This window comes from Hylobates moloch, unplaced genomic scaffold, assembly GCF_009828535.3.
Source record: "Hylobates moloch isolate HMO894 unplaced genomic scaffold, HMol_V3 SCAFFOLD_6, whole genome shotgun sequence".
Taxonomy (NCBI): domain Eukaryota; kingdom Metazoa; phylum Chordata; class Mammalia; order Primates; family Hylobatidae; genus Hylobates; species Hylobates moloch.
This window is the reverse complement of record NW_026652281.1, coordinates 117,254,103-117,269,946: the sequence shown is the minus strand read 5'-3', so window position 1 is coordinate 117,269,946 and position 15,844 is coordinate 117,254,103. Positions and strand designations below refer to the sequence as shown.

The 15,844-nt window shown below is 42.9% G+C and overlaps 1 protein-coding gene across 5 annotated transcripts in view; it reads right to left on the bottom strand.

Moving 5' to 3' along the window:
* CYSTM1 (cysteine rich transmembrane module containing 1) overlaps positions 1 to 15,844 on the bottom strand; it is an 85,661-nt gene that overhangs the window by 35,011 nt on the left and 34,806 nt on the right. For all 5 annotated transcript variants that reach the window (XR_009213815.1, XR_009213814.1, XR_009213816.1 and 2 more), the window contains one exon: positions 14,599 to 14,805. Coding sequence is in view for 2 of the 5 variants with exons in the window: in XM_058439904.1 (XP_058295887.1) it covers positions 14,599 to 14,805 (207 nt within the window). In the remaining 3 variants the exon portion in view is untranslated. The remainder of the gene's footprint in view (positions 1 to 14,598; positions 14,806 to 15,844) is intronic.

The window sequence follows — 15,844 nt, the reverse complement described above, 5'->3', positions numbered from 1 at the left end:
GAAGACCTTAATTCTTTAAAAATATTATTTTAATTTTTGTGGGTACATAGTAGGTGTATATATTTATGGGGTACATGAGATGTTTTGATACAGGCATGTAATGCATAATAATCACATCATAGCGAATGAGGTATCCTTTCCCTCAGGTATTTATCCTTTGTGGTACAAACAATCAAATTATACTCTTTTAGTTATTTTTAAATGTACAATAAAATTATTATTGACTATAGTCGCTCTGTTGTGCTAGCAAATACCAGACTCTTTCATTCTTTCTAACTATTCTTTTGTATCCATTAACCATTCCCACCTCCCTCTACTACCCTTGCCAGCCTCTGGTTACCATCCTACTGTCTATCTCCATGAGTTCAACTGTTCTGATTTTTAGATCCCACAAATAAGTGAGAACATGCAATGTTTGTCTTTGTGCCTGGCTTATTTCACATAGCATAATGTCCTCCAGTTCCATCCATGTTGTTGCAAATGATCTCATTCTTTTTTATGACTGAATAGTACTCCACTGTGAATACCACATTTTTTTAAATCCAGTCATCTGCTGATGGGCATGTAGGTTGTTTCCAGATTTTAGCTATTGTGAACAAAGCTGCAACAAACATGAGAGTGCAGGTATCTCTTTGATATACTGATTTCCTTCCTTTTGGGTAAATACTCAGCAGTCAGATTGCTGGATCACAGAGTACCTCTATTTTTAGTTTTTTGAGGAACCTCCAAATTGTTCCCTATAGTAGTTGTACTAATTTACATTCCCACCAACAGTATATAAGGGTTCCCTTTTCTCCACAACCTCTCCAGCATTTGTTATTGCCTGGAGAAGACCTTAATTCTTTAACTAGAGTCAAGACTATAAAATTACAAATCAAGATAGTACTATGAAGGACAGAAATCTGATCCAGACTGGGAGGTGAGGAGTACCACTCAGATGTGAATGATTAATAGGGGTTACCTATACTAAGCCAAGAGAGGAGCAAAGAATTTCCCAAGCCATACAGAGGAAGTGGCATTTGCAAAAGCCATGTGGAAGGAGGGAGCCTGATGATGCTGAGAAACTGAAACTGAACCTGGTAGCAGGGCCAGACCATGAAAGGCCCCTAAGTTTTTTGGAATGCTGGTCTTTAAGAAAAACAGAAAATCATTAAGCGGGGAGAAAAAATATTTAAATCCTTGAGTTGTACGTTAAGTTCCTACTTTGGCACATCCAAGGGTCAGGTAAGGCAATTACTCCCACTAGGACCTCTTTACCCTCAAGTAATCTGAAACCTTTGACCTATCACAGGAAAGCCTAGTACAGTGGCAAATCGTCTACGCCAAATGTAGGCCAACAGAACACTGCAATAAGTAAGGAGGGGTAGTTTCCCTCCAAACCGAGGATCAGCAAGTTGTAAGTCCAGTGCCCTCTCTGGGGTAGGGGAAAGGGAAGCCCTCGAGATAGCTGATGTTTGAGCTCTTTTCAAGAGCCAGGAATTTCTGAAGGACCCCATAAGCAGCCTGTCTTCTAGTTGAGGGGCCAGAGAAGACGGTTCTGTGGCCACCAGAGCTCTCTCTCTCTCTTCTCATAGCAAAAGGTATACATGTGTCCAGACCCACTTGCTGGGTCAGAAACCACAAGCTTCTCAAGCCTCTGACAGACCCAGCTAAAGTCTTAAAAGATGCTGGCCCTGTCTATGTGAAACTTTTCCAAGGCATTCCATGAAAACACCATTTGGGCATTGGAAGATTCAAATGAATGTCCCAGGATATGTGCTCAGAGATGTGAAAGGAAGGGGGAAAGTTAAATGGATTATCCTCAGTTTAGAAGATAAACTGAGACAGCCGTGGTGGCACACGCCTGTAATCCCAGCACTTAGGGAGTCTGAGGCGGGCAGATCACTTGAGTCCAGGAGCTCAAGACCAACCAGGGCAGTGTTTGGTGAGACCCCGTCTCTACAAAAAAAATTTTTTAAATTAGCTAGGTACAATGGCACATGCCTGTGGTCCCAGCTACTTGGGAGGCTGAGATGGGAGAATCACTTGAGCCCAAGAAGTCAAGGCTGCAGTGAACCTTGTTTATGCCACTATTCTCCAGCCTGGGTGACAGAGCAAGATCCTGTCTCAAAAACAAACAAACAAACGAACAGTGCTCAGCACAAGGCCTGACACATGTCAGCAACTCAGGAAGCAGCAGCTCAATACTCCCAGGATTCTGTACAGATGAGAAGAGGAGGAAAAGGAACCCAAGGTAAGGCCAGAAGGAGAAATCCCTCACAGGATACCCTGTGCAGCCCGAGGAGATTGGGAGAAGGGGACATTCAACTATTCAAGAAATATTTAAAATTCAGTAGTGAATATAACATTGAAAAATCTCTGCCTTCAAGGAGCTTATACTCCAGTGGGAAGAGAAAGGCAGCCAATGAACAAGTAAACACAGTATGTCAGGCAAGGAAAACAGGCAGAAGAACAGGGAGAGAGAGTGCCAGTGGGGGCGCTACAATTATATGGGGTGGGGGAGGGGGAGGTGATTGGAAGGCCTTTCTGACTAGGCGGCAGCTGAACAAGACTCAAAAGAACGTGAGACTGTAAGCTGTGGATGTCTGAGGGAAGGGCACGGCAAGGGCAAAGTCCCTAGAGTTGGAATGTGCCTGGTGAGGAAGGGAGGGAAGGTGGAGCAGAGGGCACAGGGGCAAAGTGGCAGGAGTCAGAGAGATGGCAGCAGCCCCATCACAAAGGGACTTGCTAGTTGCTGCAAGGATTCTAGCTTTCACTCCAGTGAAATGGAAAGCTATTAGGGGGCTCTGAGAATAAGACAGCAGAGGGCATGAACAGGAGGAGGGGATCAATTATATGGTCATGATTGCAGATGAGAGATGACTCTGGAGCTGTCCCAGTTTCTTCAGGCCAGTGGGGATAGATCAGGAGTGACCCTCAGCAACTGGCTTTCCCTGCTTTCCAGAGAGCTTTGTCTTCCCCACCCCTATCCATCCCTAAGCAAAAATTCAGAAAATTTGTGTGGGCCAGGGGAGGGTACTAACTTCCTCACTGCTCATCAAGGTGCCATAAACTGTAAAGATGCATTACTTTATTTATTCTTTATCACAATCCTGTAATCCCAGCTCTACAGACAAGAAAGCAGAAGCTCAGGGAACTGGAAAAACTCTACCTAGATTCTAAGCCAATGTGGCTTTTGGTGGCACTAAGCAGTGTCCTTGTTGGGACATTCTGTCGTCTGATACCTGGCAAAGAAAGAAGGCACTGGAATGGTCTATGCTGGAAAGGCTTTCCAGGGCAATGAAAATTCCTGATTGGAGTTTCTGATGAAAGAAAGTATAAAAGGCTCAAACAAGCCAGGCAGTAATTCCATACTTAGAGCCAATTAGTCAGAGATGCCAGACCGTTAAATTTCCTTCCTCCTCTTTCCTCACACTGACTAATGAAAGCAGCATGAGACACCAAGAAGAGTGTGCAGGAGAAATATGCCATTCTATCACCTCGCCCACAATCTCTGACCGTGGAATATAGAGGCCTCTCATAACATTCTGCTGGCTGGCCAATGGCCCGGTGGGCCCAAAAGGGTAACCCTGAAGATGCACTCCCTTTTCATGTCTTCAAATCACAAAGAACCAGGGTCACTGGGTAGTTCTCAACATACAGGCTTAGAAATCTTGTTCAAAGGCCCATGAGGCTTTTGAGCTCCATGGGGGCTTCCCAATGGACTGTGCTGAAGTAGAACTTATTTCATTTTAAATCTGAATGTTGCCAGATATCACAGTCCTACCCCAGAAGAACATAAATAAAACCCCAATATCTGGACTTATGGAAGTTAAATAGCAAGGGAAGGGTCTCTAAGGGAAAGTGACAAGGGGACCAGACACTGAACATGAACTGACAACCACCCTTTGAAATGGTAGTATTTGCATTCATCTAACACATATTTACTGAGCATATACACATACACATACACACATACAGACACACACACACACACACGTGCTCAACACTGTTGAAGATGCAGTGGAAGCAGAGGTGAAAGAAGAAAAAAACTCTTGTCTTTGAGAAGCATACAAGGGGAGGCAGGGCACACTCAAAGATCAGGGAGGTAAAATAATTTGCTCAGGTCCTAGTGTTAATGAGATTTGAATCCAGCTTTATTGCACTCCACTTTACCTCTGTCTACCAGGAAACTGGTGTTCTGCTATAACTTTTAGGTGGTTTTTTGTTTTGTTTTTGTGTGTTTTAGGGGTGGGGGGTGCAGATAAGGAAGGGAAAAGGCTGGAAATATTTTCCTTTGGTGGTGTTTGAGAATTTCTGTGGAATCTGTGCTGGATCACAGCAGCAGGGCATAATGAAGAAATGCACTTAGCCTGGGATCAGGAGATGTTTTGTTGTTGTTGAGAGATAGGGTCTTGCTCCGTTGCCCACGCTGGAGTGCAGTGGCTCAATCCTAGTTCACTGTAGCCTGGAACTCCTGGACTCAGGTGATCCTCCTGCCTCAGCCTCCTGAGTAGCTAGGACTACAGGCATGCACTATCACACCTGGATAATTTTATTTTATTATTTGTGGAGATGTGTGGTGTCTTAGTACAGTGCCTAGGCTGGTGTCGAACTCCTGGCCTCAAGCGATCCTCCTGTCTCAGCCTCCCAAAGTGCTGGGACTACAGGCATGAGCCACTGCGCCTGGCAGGAAACTTATATTCTAGTTAAAACTCATTGACCCTGGGAAGTCACTAAGCCATTCCCTGGGCTTCAGTTTAAATGTCTCTAAAAAGAGGGGGTTAACCTAGCAAGGAATGGTAAATGGGTTCGTCTTACACCTAACGATTCAAATCTATTCATGGTTCCTGTCTAGAATGCTGGGGTATGCTGAAGCCATATTCACGCTTAGTGAAAGGAGCTGTAATTGCCTACTGATGTTTGCTATAAGGTCAGAGGGTAATAACTAACCCAGATGATCATGTGAGGACTCTTCCACTTCTGATGATTCAAGGTATCTGAGTGGAAGTCATTTCAACTTGGTGATAAAATAAAAAACCCCCTTCTTCCATGACTTTCTAACCAATTCACAGGAGTATCCTTAAAATGACAGATCACCTATATTCTGATATAAGCCTAGTTATAGTGTTTAATTTTTCACTTTAAACAGTTATGATACTATGGCATATTTATTAGAATCTAGAAATAGTTCTGTTATTTAGAATGTTTCAGTGAACAGGAATTCACCTGTCACCATTGAAACTTGTGGTAATGTTTCCAAAAATCTCCCAACCCATATGCCTTTTTGCAATGTGACTTACCACTCTCCCAACAAGGAATGAAGTCTATTTTCCTCCCCTTGAAACTAGGCTAGATAGACTTCATGTTGCTTTGACCAAGAGTGTGATGGATGTGACACTGTGTGACTACTGAGCCAAGGGGGTGAAAAAGCCTGATGGATCATTGTATTGTGGCTATGTAAGGTTTGGGGAAATCGGGATGAAAGGTATACAGAACCATTTGTTTTATCTTTGCAATGTTTTTCTAAGTCTGAAATTGTTTCAAAATTAGAAGCTAAATCAAGAGTTTTTTGTTTCATTTCTTTTTTAAGGCTTTTATTTTATGTTCAGGGTTACATGTGCAGGAAGGCCTGGCAGATTCCATTCTTGCATTGTAACATGGAAAAAACCCACCTACTCTGAAACTCTCATGCTGTGATAGCAGCACTGAGAGACCACGCAGAGGGACAGAGACAACTAACCCCAAGCTGTTTCAACCATGTCAGCTGAAATGCTAGACGTGATTTTTTTTTCTTTTTGGATTTGAGATAATTTCTTGTTATAATGAACCAGAATTACAAGGTTCCATTGGAACTGAAACAGCTGACAGAATAGGGTTGAAGTTAATCAAATCTTCAAGGACAATGAGATCAAACAAAGCCAGTAAAAGTGGAGAAACCCAACACTGGTTTGGAATGCACACAGAAATACTAGCATGTAGGTACCTCCTGACCCCTCCCAGCAGCTGGCCATCATGCTCCCACCCCTTTCTCCCTTCTAAAGCACTGGCCAAACCAAATGGCTTCTTTCTCTGTTTTGCAAGTGTCAGTCAACCCAAGAGTACCCTTTTGGACATAATACAAAGCCAAGAAGAAAGTTTATGGATCATATTGGACAGTAGAAAGTGTACAAACCCAACCCAGCAAATTGCTTATTGTTATCTATGTTCCAGCCTCAGTAGATGCCAACAAGGAGCAATCAATCTTTCCTCTCAAGCCCTGTCCAAATTATGGAACCTCTAAGATTGGGGGTGGTTTGTGATGTAACAATAGATAACCAAAACATACATCAACCTTCCACCTATGGCAAATGCCTTAAATTCTGCTCTGGCAAGATCTGGCTGCCAAATGGACCTTTTGGATCTAGTCCTTAGGGTGAGATCAGTTTCACATTCTTCTTGGCTAAGTGCTTTTGTTTCCAGAGTTCATTTTATACAGCACCACTGCTCTTATTTCAATAAGATTTATCTTCAGTATATCTTAAGAATATTAGTGGGCCAGGCGCAGTGACTCATGCTTGTAATCCCTGCACTTTAGGGGGCCGAGGCGGGTGAATCACCTGAGGTCAGGAGTTTGAGACCAGCGTGGCCAATACAGTGGAATTCTGTCTCTACTAAAAATACAAAAATTAGCTGGGCATGGTGGCGTATGCCTGTAATCCCAGCTACTCGGGAGGCTGAGACAGGAGAATCACTTGAACCTGGGAGGCGGAGGTTGCAGTGACCCAAGATTGCACCACTGCACTCCAGCCTGGGTGACAGAGCAAGACTCCATCAAATAAAATAAAATAAAATAAAGAGTATTAGAGGATTCCCCCACTTTCTGGTAGGAGGGTTTTCTTCTCCCTGCAATGTTTGTTCCCTCAGAATCCCTTTTTTCTGTTTGGATCACCATTTTTTATCTTGGAGGCTTTCTTTACTCAGATGTCTGGTGAACCTCCGTTGCTGGTTAATATCTAAGGCTAGGGTTCTATCACTTGCAGCCTTAAGAGTCTTGACCAAAACAAACGGTGAGAGCCTAAACACTAAGAGCAAGGTTGATTGAATTCAGACATAAAAAAGCTAAAATGGACTGTACATAAGGTAGACACTATTGAATCTGGAGCAAGAAGAAGGGCTCTGAAAGAAGTCTGTATAGGGTGCAGTTGAAGCAAATAGGAGTGGTAAATTCTACTGGAGGTATAGTATAGGTAAGCAAAAGCTTCAAGGAAGAAGAGATATTTTCTTTTGATCTCCAGAGATGTGTAGGGTAGGTTGTGGCAGAGTGGGAATGAGAGGTGAGAAGTAAAGGAAGCAACATGAACAAAGTTAGGGTATATGGACCAGTATGGCAGGTTAGAGGCCTTACCTACATATAGACTACCTAGATGATAATATTCTGGATTTTAAGCTGATGTAATTATTGGATGAGACATCTAGTGGTGGTGGAAAGGGGTGGATATATTTTGCATATGAGGGGGATGTGAATTGTTGAGAGCAAAGGGCAGAATGTGGTGGACTGTTTGCACAGATGGTCACCAATTCCTCTCACCCTGTATTCACATGCCATTCCTCCAGGATGGAGTCTATTTAATACAAATGTTTATAACAGCCATTATTCATTATTGCTAATAGCCAGAAAGTAGAAACAACCTAAATGCCCATCGACCAATGAAAGGATAACTAAAATGTGGTATATCCACAATGGAATATTATTTGGCAATAGGAAGGAATAAAGTATTGATACATGCTACAACATAGATGAACCCTGGAAATATCAAGCTAAGTGAAAGAAGCCAGTAACAAAAGACCAAATATTGTATGGTTCCATTTATACAAAATGTCTAGAACAGACAAATCTATAGAGACAGAGTAGATTAATGGTGGGGAACAGGCCGGGCACGGTGGCTCACGCCTGTAATCCCAGCACTCTGAGAGGCTGAGGTGGGCTGATCATGAGGTCAGGGGATCAAGACCATCCTGGCTAACACGGTGAAACCCCGTCTCCACTAAAAATAAAAAAAATTAGCTGAGCATGGTGGCAGGCGTCTGTAGTCCCAGCTATTCGGGAAGCTGAGGCAGGAGAATGGCGTGAATCCGGGAGGCAGAGCTTGCAGTGAGCCGAGATTGTGCCACCGCACTCCAGCCTGGGCAACAGAGTGAGACTCCGTCTCAAAAAAAAAAAAAAAAAAGTGGGGTGGGTAGGGAAGAGTGGAAGGAAATGGGGAGAGATTGCTAAAGGGTTTCTTTTTGGGGTGATGAAAATGTTCTGTATATAGACCAATGGAACAGAACAGAGGCCTCAGAAATAACACCACACATCTATAACCATCTGATCTTTGACAAACCTGACAAAAACAAGAAATGGGGAAAGGATTCCCTATTTGATAAATGGTGTTGGGAAAACTAGCTAGCCATGTGCAGAAAACTGAAGCTGGACCCCTTCCTTATACCTTATACAAAAATTAACTCAATATGGATTAAAGACTTAAACGTAAGACCTAAAACCATAAAAACCCTAGAAGAAAACCTAGGCAATACCATTCAGGACATAGGCATAGGCAAAGACTTCATGGCTAAAACACCAAAAGCAATGGCAACAAAAGCCAACATTGACAAACGGGATCTAATTAAACTAAAGAGCTTCTGCACAGCAAAAGAAACTATCATCAGAGTGAACAGGCAACCTACAAATGGGAGAAAATTTTTGCAATCTATCCATCTGACAAAGGGCTAATATCCAGAATCTACAAGGAACTTAATTAAACAAATTTATGAGAAAAAAACAACCCCATCAAAAAGTGGGCAAAGAATATGAACAGACACTTCTCAAAAGAAGACATTTATGCAGCCAAAAACATATGAAAAAAAGTTCATCATCACTGGTCATTAGAGAAATGCAAATCAAAACCACAATGAGATACCATCTCACACCAGTTAGAACGGTGATCATTAAAAAGTCAGGAAATGGCTGGGCACCGTGGCTCACGCATGTAATCCCAGCACTTTGGGAGGCCGAGGTGGGCAGATCACTAGGTCAGGAATTCAACACCAGCCTGACCAATATGATGAAACCCCATCTCTACTAAAAATACAAAAATTACAGCCATGGTGGCACATGCCTGTAATCCCAGCTACTCAGGGGGCTGAGGCAGGAGAATCGCTTGAACCCTGGAGGTGGAGGTTGCAGTGAGTCAAGATCGCGCCGCTGCACTCCAGCCTGGGCGACAGTGCGAGACTCCATCTCAAAAAACACAAAACAAAAACAATAAAAAGTCAGGAAACAACAGATGCCGGAGAGGATGTGGAGAAATAGGAACGCTTTTACACTGCTGGTGGGAGTGTAAATTAGTTTAACCATTGTGGAAGACAGTGTGGCGATTCCTCAAGGATCTAGAACCAGAAATACCATTTGACCCAGCAATCGCATTACTGGGTATATACCCAAAGGATTATAAATCATTCTGCTATAAAGACACATGCGGCCGGGCGCGGTGGCTCACGCCTGTAATCCCAGCACTTTGGGAGGCCGAGGCGGGCAGATCACGAGGTCAGGAGATTGAGACCATCCTGGCTAACACGGTGAAACCCCGTCTCTACTAAAAATACAAAAAATTAGCCGGGCGAGGTGGCGGGCGCCTGTAGTCCCAGCTACATGGGAGGCTGCGGCAGGAGAATGGCGTGAACCCCGGGGGGCGGAGCCTGCAGTGAGCCGAGATCACGCACTGCACTCCAGCCTGGGTGAAAGAGTGAGACTCCGTCTCAAAAAAAAAAAAAAAAAAAAAAAAAGACACATGCACAGGTATGTTTATTGCAGCATTATTCACAATAGCAAAAACTTGGAACCAACCCAAATGCCCATCAATGATAGACTGGATAAAGAAAATGTGGTACATATACACCATGGAATACTATGCAGCCATAAAAAAGGATGAGTTCATGTCCTTTGCAGGGACATGGATGAAGCTGGAAACCACCATTCTCAACAAACTAACACAGGAACATGTTCTTACTCATAAGTGGGAGTTGAACAAAGAGAACACATGGACACAGGGAGGGGAACATCACACACTAGGGCCTGTCGGGGGTGGGGGGCTGGGGAGGGATAGCATTAGGAGAAATACCTAATGTAGATGACGGGTGCAGCAAACCACCATGGCACATGCATACCTATGTAACAAACCTGCACATTCTGCACACGTATCCTAGAACTTAAAGTATAATAATAAAAGAAAATGTTCTGGAATTATGATAGTGGTGATGGTTGAAAAACTGTTGATATACTGAAAACCATTGGATTGTACAACTTTAAATGGGTAAATTGTATGGTACATGAATTACATGTCAAATATACCAAAAAAAGAGGGGGAGGAGGGAGGTGACATCTGTTCACCCTCCTGTTGAAAGTGGCTGGCCTTGAGACTTGTTTTGAATACTGGAATAAGGGGTAAGTGATGCTGTGCCAGTTCTGGGCCTAGCCCAAAATCCTGGCAGCTTCCACTTTCACCCTATTGGAAGCTAGTTGTCATGTAAAGCAGCTTAAGCTAGACCACCCAATGATGACAGACTATGTGCTGAGACAGGCCTCATGGAGGCAAACCAAGACCCTACTCATGTCAGTGAGGTCATCTTGGATAGCCTACATCCAGCCAGGCTGACAGCTGAATTAAGTAACAAGAGTGACCCCACGAAAGATCACAAAAAGCAAGAAGAGCCTCCCAGCCAACTCGGAGAATCATGAGAAATAATAAATCATTGTTTTAAGCCAGTGAGTTGGGGGTGATATGTTATACAACAGATAACTGAAACACAACCTTTCTGAGTCTCAGATTCCACTTCTATAACATGGGACTGATACTATGGGGTTGTTGTGAAGATTATATAAAGCTAACACCAAGCATGGTGCTCAACAAATACTAGTTGTTATTCTTAAAAACCACCCAGGAGATCCTTGACATAATCTGCAGGTATGCTCTTCTGGGAGACCTAATTCCTACAAGCACTTGCTGCTTCCAATCACATGGCTTCCAAAAGGTTGGCTTCTTAAAAAAACAAAAGGTGGGTTTTTTTGCTACAATCTCTGACACATGAATTCTAAATCACAAACAGATGACCAAGGAAGGTTCTGCTTAGGTTAGCCATCTACACGACCCTGCTCATCCGTTCATCACACCTTTATTAAGCCCTAACTAATTACCAGACACCAATTAAGGATAAAGGAGATCCTCCCTCCTTTGAAAAAGAAACCATTTCTACCTATGTATCCATTAACATAATATGCCACACACTTGAAGTTGAGTGGAGAGAGTATCTACAGTAGTAGATAAATCTAAAATCATTCAGCTAGAAAGAAAAAGCTTAAATTTCAGTATAGAGCTCAGACACACAGCATGAGAACACATAATTCTGACTGGGAATCCCATAAGCAATACCAGAGCAAGGAATAAAATGGGTCCCTAAAGGGTTCATCACTCAGTGAGGCTACATTCTTCCGAATCCCATTCACAGAATATGGACCCCAGGTGACAAAATTTGACCATTTGGCACTACCTGCTATGTTTGGGTGCAGAAAGGATCTGGGCAGTTAATAATTCACAAGCTAATGACAGAGAAAGAAATTCCTGGGTATATCCATAGGAAAGGATATTAAACAGCTTTCAACTGCATTTGTGAAATCAATCATGATTGGTAACACTGAAATAAGGAGCCTTTTAACTCTAAAAAGAATTAAGAAATTATTTTTCATCAAAAAGGCTGACATCAATACTTAAATTATATGAAAGGTAAGAAAGATGACCAAATCTGTATTTTCTGCATGAACAGTGGACAAAGTCCACTGAACCTAGGAAGCACTTATTCTAAACGAACTCAATAAAGTTCTAAACTCATCAAATGCTAGTTAGAGAGTCACTATAAACAATATTGGCCTAGAAATGGACAGGAAGACCATGAGGGCTATAGGTAAAAGACCTAACACCAGGCAGGCATTGGGCTGAGTCTACCAGATAACTCAAATGCTGGGCTATCTTTCTCTGCTGACATATAACGTACAGCAAAGTACACAAGTCATAACTATCTATCTTGAAGAATGTTTATATCAAGATTAAGATACAGAACATTCCTAAAACCCCATAAAGTTCCTTTGTTCCCAACCCAATGAATAACCAGTCCCACTCTAGTTTCCCAACTCCACAGCCAGGAGTAACCATTATTTTGATCTCTGGCATCATACATACTTTTTGTCTGTTTCTGAATTTCACATAAATGGAATCATACCATATGTAGTCTTTTCTGCTTTCTTTTATTCATCATAGGGTTACCTTATTTCGAAGCAGAAAACCCAGAAGCTGAGGTTTATTTTCCGAAAATGTTTCTCTGATGTCACAGGCCTGAATCAACTACTCTGATTACACTGGTTATACTTCCTGCCCTCTTCTGAGCATGCATTATAAAAACTGTTACAACAGAACACAATCTTGGATTGCAAAAGCTTCCTTCCAGATAAATTAAATTCTTTAAAGGTATTCAAATATTCTATTCAATCTTAACAGAGTAAAAGCTTTGCCACTATAAAAGTATAATCTTTTCCATGAATGCAAAATTCTTATTCTAGAGAATCATCAAGTCCTAGAATAAAATTAGCCATCAATGCTGTTATTACTTTTGATTAGTAAAGAACTAAATGACAGGAAAATCTCTAAGAGGAAGCATAAGGCACTAAATTCAGATGAATGTGAGTCAGCTCAGAGAAGGCAGGAGAGGAACAACAGTACAGTAATAATTATAGGTACAGATTTTGAGGCCAAGCTATCAGGATTCTAATCTGGAAAGTGCCCCTTCTAGCTAGGTGACCTTGGGCAAGTCATTACTCTAACTTTGTACCTCTATTACATCACTATAAAATGGGAATAACTTCATAGGATTTTTGCAAGGATTAAATGTTAATGTATATAAAGCACTTAGGAGACCATGTGACACACAATAAGCACTTTTTTTTTTTTTTTTGAGATGGAGTCTCACTCTGTCGCCAGGCTAGAGTGCATGGTGTGACCTCGGCTCACAGCAACGTCTGCCTCCCAGGTTCAAGCCATTCTCCTGCCTCAGCCTCCTGAGTAGCTGGGACTATAGACACGTACCACCACGCCTGGCTAGTTTTTGTATTTTTTGTAGAGACGGGGTTTCACCATGTTGGCCAGGCTGGTCTTGAACTCCTGACCTCAGGTGATCTGCCCGCCTTGGCCTCCCAAAGTGCTGGGATTACAGGCGTGAGCCACTGTGCCTGGCCATAATAAATTTTTGAATGGCCGTCTTAAATTTTAGGTGCCTCATTGGAGTACAGAGTTTTGCCATAGATTGTAAATTATTCTAGGGAGATATTTTTGATGCTATTGACATTTAACCCAGATAATTCTTTGTCATGGGAGACTGTCCTGTGCATTGTAGGATGTTTAGCAGTGTTCCCAGCCTCACCCCAATAGATGCCAGTGGTACCTCTTCACACAATTTGTGACAAATAAAAATGTCTTTAAGATGACGTTGCTTGAATGTCCTCTGGAGGGCAAAATCTGCAGTTGAGAACCACTGCTCTAGGGCAAGAAGGTCTTTTGTGTTTGTATTCTCTCATTTCCCATACATATTTTTCTGCTAAAAATACAAAAAAATTAGCTGGGCATGGTGGCGGGCACCTGTAGTCCTAGTTACTCGGGAGGCTGAGGCAGGAGAATGGCGTGAACCCAGGAGGCGCAGCTTGCAGTGAGCAGAGATCGCGCCACTGCACTCCAGCCTGGGCAACAGAGTGAGACTCCGTCTCAAAAAAAAAAAAAAAAAAAAAGCTGAAAGGGCTAATAAGAGAGCAGCTATTGTGCCAACCAAAGGGCTATAAAATAGTGACCAAGACATCTAGCACAGTGCTCCTCAAGATGTTTTATTTTTAATCTTTCAGACTGATAGTTTTTGTAAAATGCAAGATTACGTGCTTGGATGTCACAGCAATACCAAATTGCTCTAAAAGTTTCTAAATGTTTACTCTCACTTCTGTACATATAATATAGGCCATAACTGTTCACTGTTCATTGACCGGCATTTGTCTACAGACTGAACTTTGAGTAACACTGTTCTATAGCACACAAGAAGGACTCAAGAGCCTCCTGAAAACTCAACTGGCAGGTTAAATAGAATTATGAAAACATTTAGTAAGAAAAACCCCAGTAGCAGGGGCAAGAGGATGACTTGAGGGTCAATAAGCTGACAGATAAACTCAAGAGGCTAATTACTAAACCTAAAATACAAAGCTGGCTGCAGAGCAAAGACCCAACTGCTAATTCCTTCCCCACCCCCAAGTGCTCTAGAGGGTAGCCCTCAGAAAACATGTGGGCCAGGAAGTCATCAGCCCCAGAGGGGCAAGAGGTGTGAATGTAGTAGGCAGAGCTGACTTGGGCCTCTTCTCAGGAGTGAGAATTCACCGTAAGCCATCATCAAGCTCTGGGGACAGCAAGCACAAGTTGCAAAGGCTGGAAAGAGTTTCTTCTCTGCCAAAGAAAACATGCAAACATTTCCTTTGGTGACACGGGACTGCACACCCATATATTCAAAGACACACACCTGTCGTTTTAGGAGGCTCCTGAGGTCCACCCTGCCAGCCGTACTGTGGGTATCCTTGGTAGGGGTACCCTTGAGGAGGTGGGTAGGGTCCCCCAATAGGTCCTGGACCCATTGGTTGTGGTGGATAAGGTGGGTATGGGGCCGTTGGACCAGGGCCCGGATATGGTGGAGGGTTCTCTTGATTCATCAGGGACCTGTAAAGTGCACCTAAGAGACAAAAAGAATGAAAATTATTTATATTTAACTGTGGAAATCATCAGGAATAAAATCCTAACCCATAAGATCATTTACAAAATACCTTCAAGGTGTATCAAGCCTTGTGCAAATCTCTAGCTCTGCCCATTTTGTTTCCTTCTCACCATCACTACAATTGGCAATTATGTTATATATTTATTTGCCTTTTGTCTATTTCCTCCACTAGACTGTAGGCTGTGACAGTAGACATCAAGTAAGTTTTGGATCACCACCATGTCCCTAGAGCACTGCAGTCCCCTAAATAAATGTGTTAAATGAATAGCAAGATATTGTTTTTTAATTCCTCTGAAATGTCCATAAATGTGATTGGATAGCTTTAAGAAAGTGTTCTAACAGCACTATGAGTCTTATCAGTGGACGCTGATCCACTACTAGAAACCCTCCAATCAACAGGGCTGGGCCACAGTGGGGCCTTCTAACAAGCAGCAATGACCAACCAAAGTTTGTAACCATCACCATTGCTCTGGGGATTGGGGTGATCTGGTTGTTCTCCCCAGACCCGCTGCTCTGAGCAGTTGGACAGCGCTGTCTATAGAGAATGCCAAGCGTCTCCTCTGCCCATCCAGGCCCCTGAGACTCTGGAGGGCTCACCAGGAACACTTATTTGTGTTTATAGGACCCTGTCCTCTGTGGTTTGCTTCTGTGAGGGAGGCCACGCTTCCCCGCCCCCAAGCCTGTTAATCATTCTCTTGATTGGGCTTGAAGTTTTCAGGGCCAGCGTCTTGTTTCTATTATCTCTTTAAGCTCCACAGTGCCTGGCACGGTGACTTTCAGATTAAAAACAAATGGCCAGGTGTGGTGGCTCATGCCTGTAATCCCAGCACTTTGGGAGGCTGTGGCAGGTGGATCACGTTGAGATTAAGACCATCCTAGCTAACATGGTGAAACCCCGTCTCTACTAAAAATACAAAAAATTAGCCGGGCATGGTGGCATGTGCTTATAGCCCCAGCTACTCAGGAGGCTGAGGCAGGAGAACTGCTTGAACTTGGG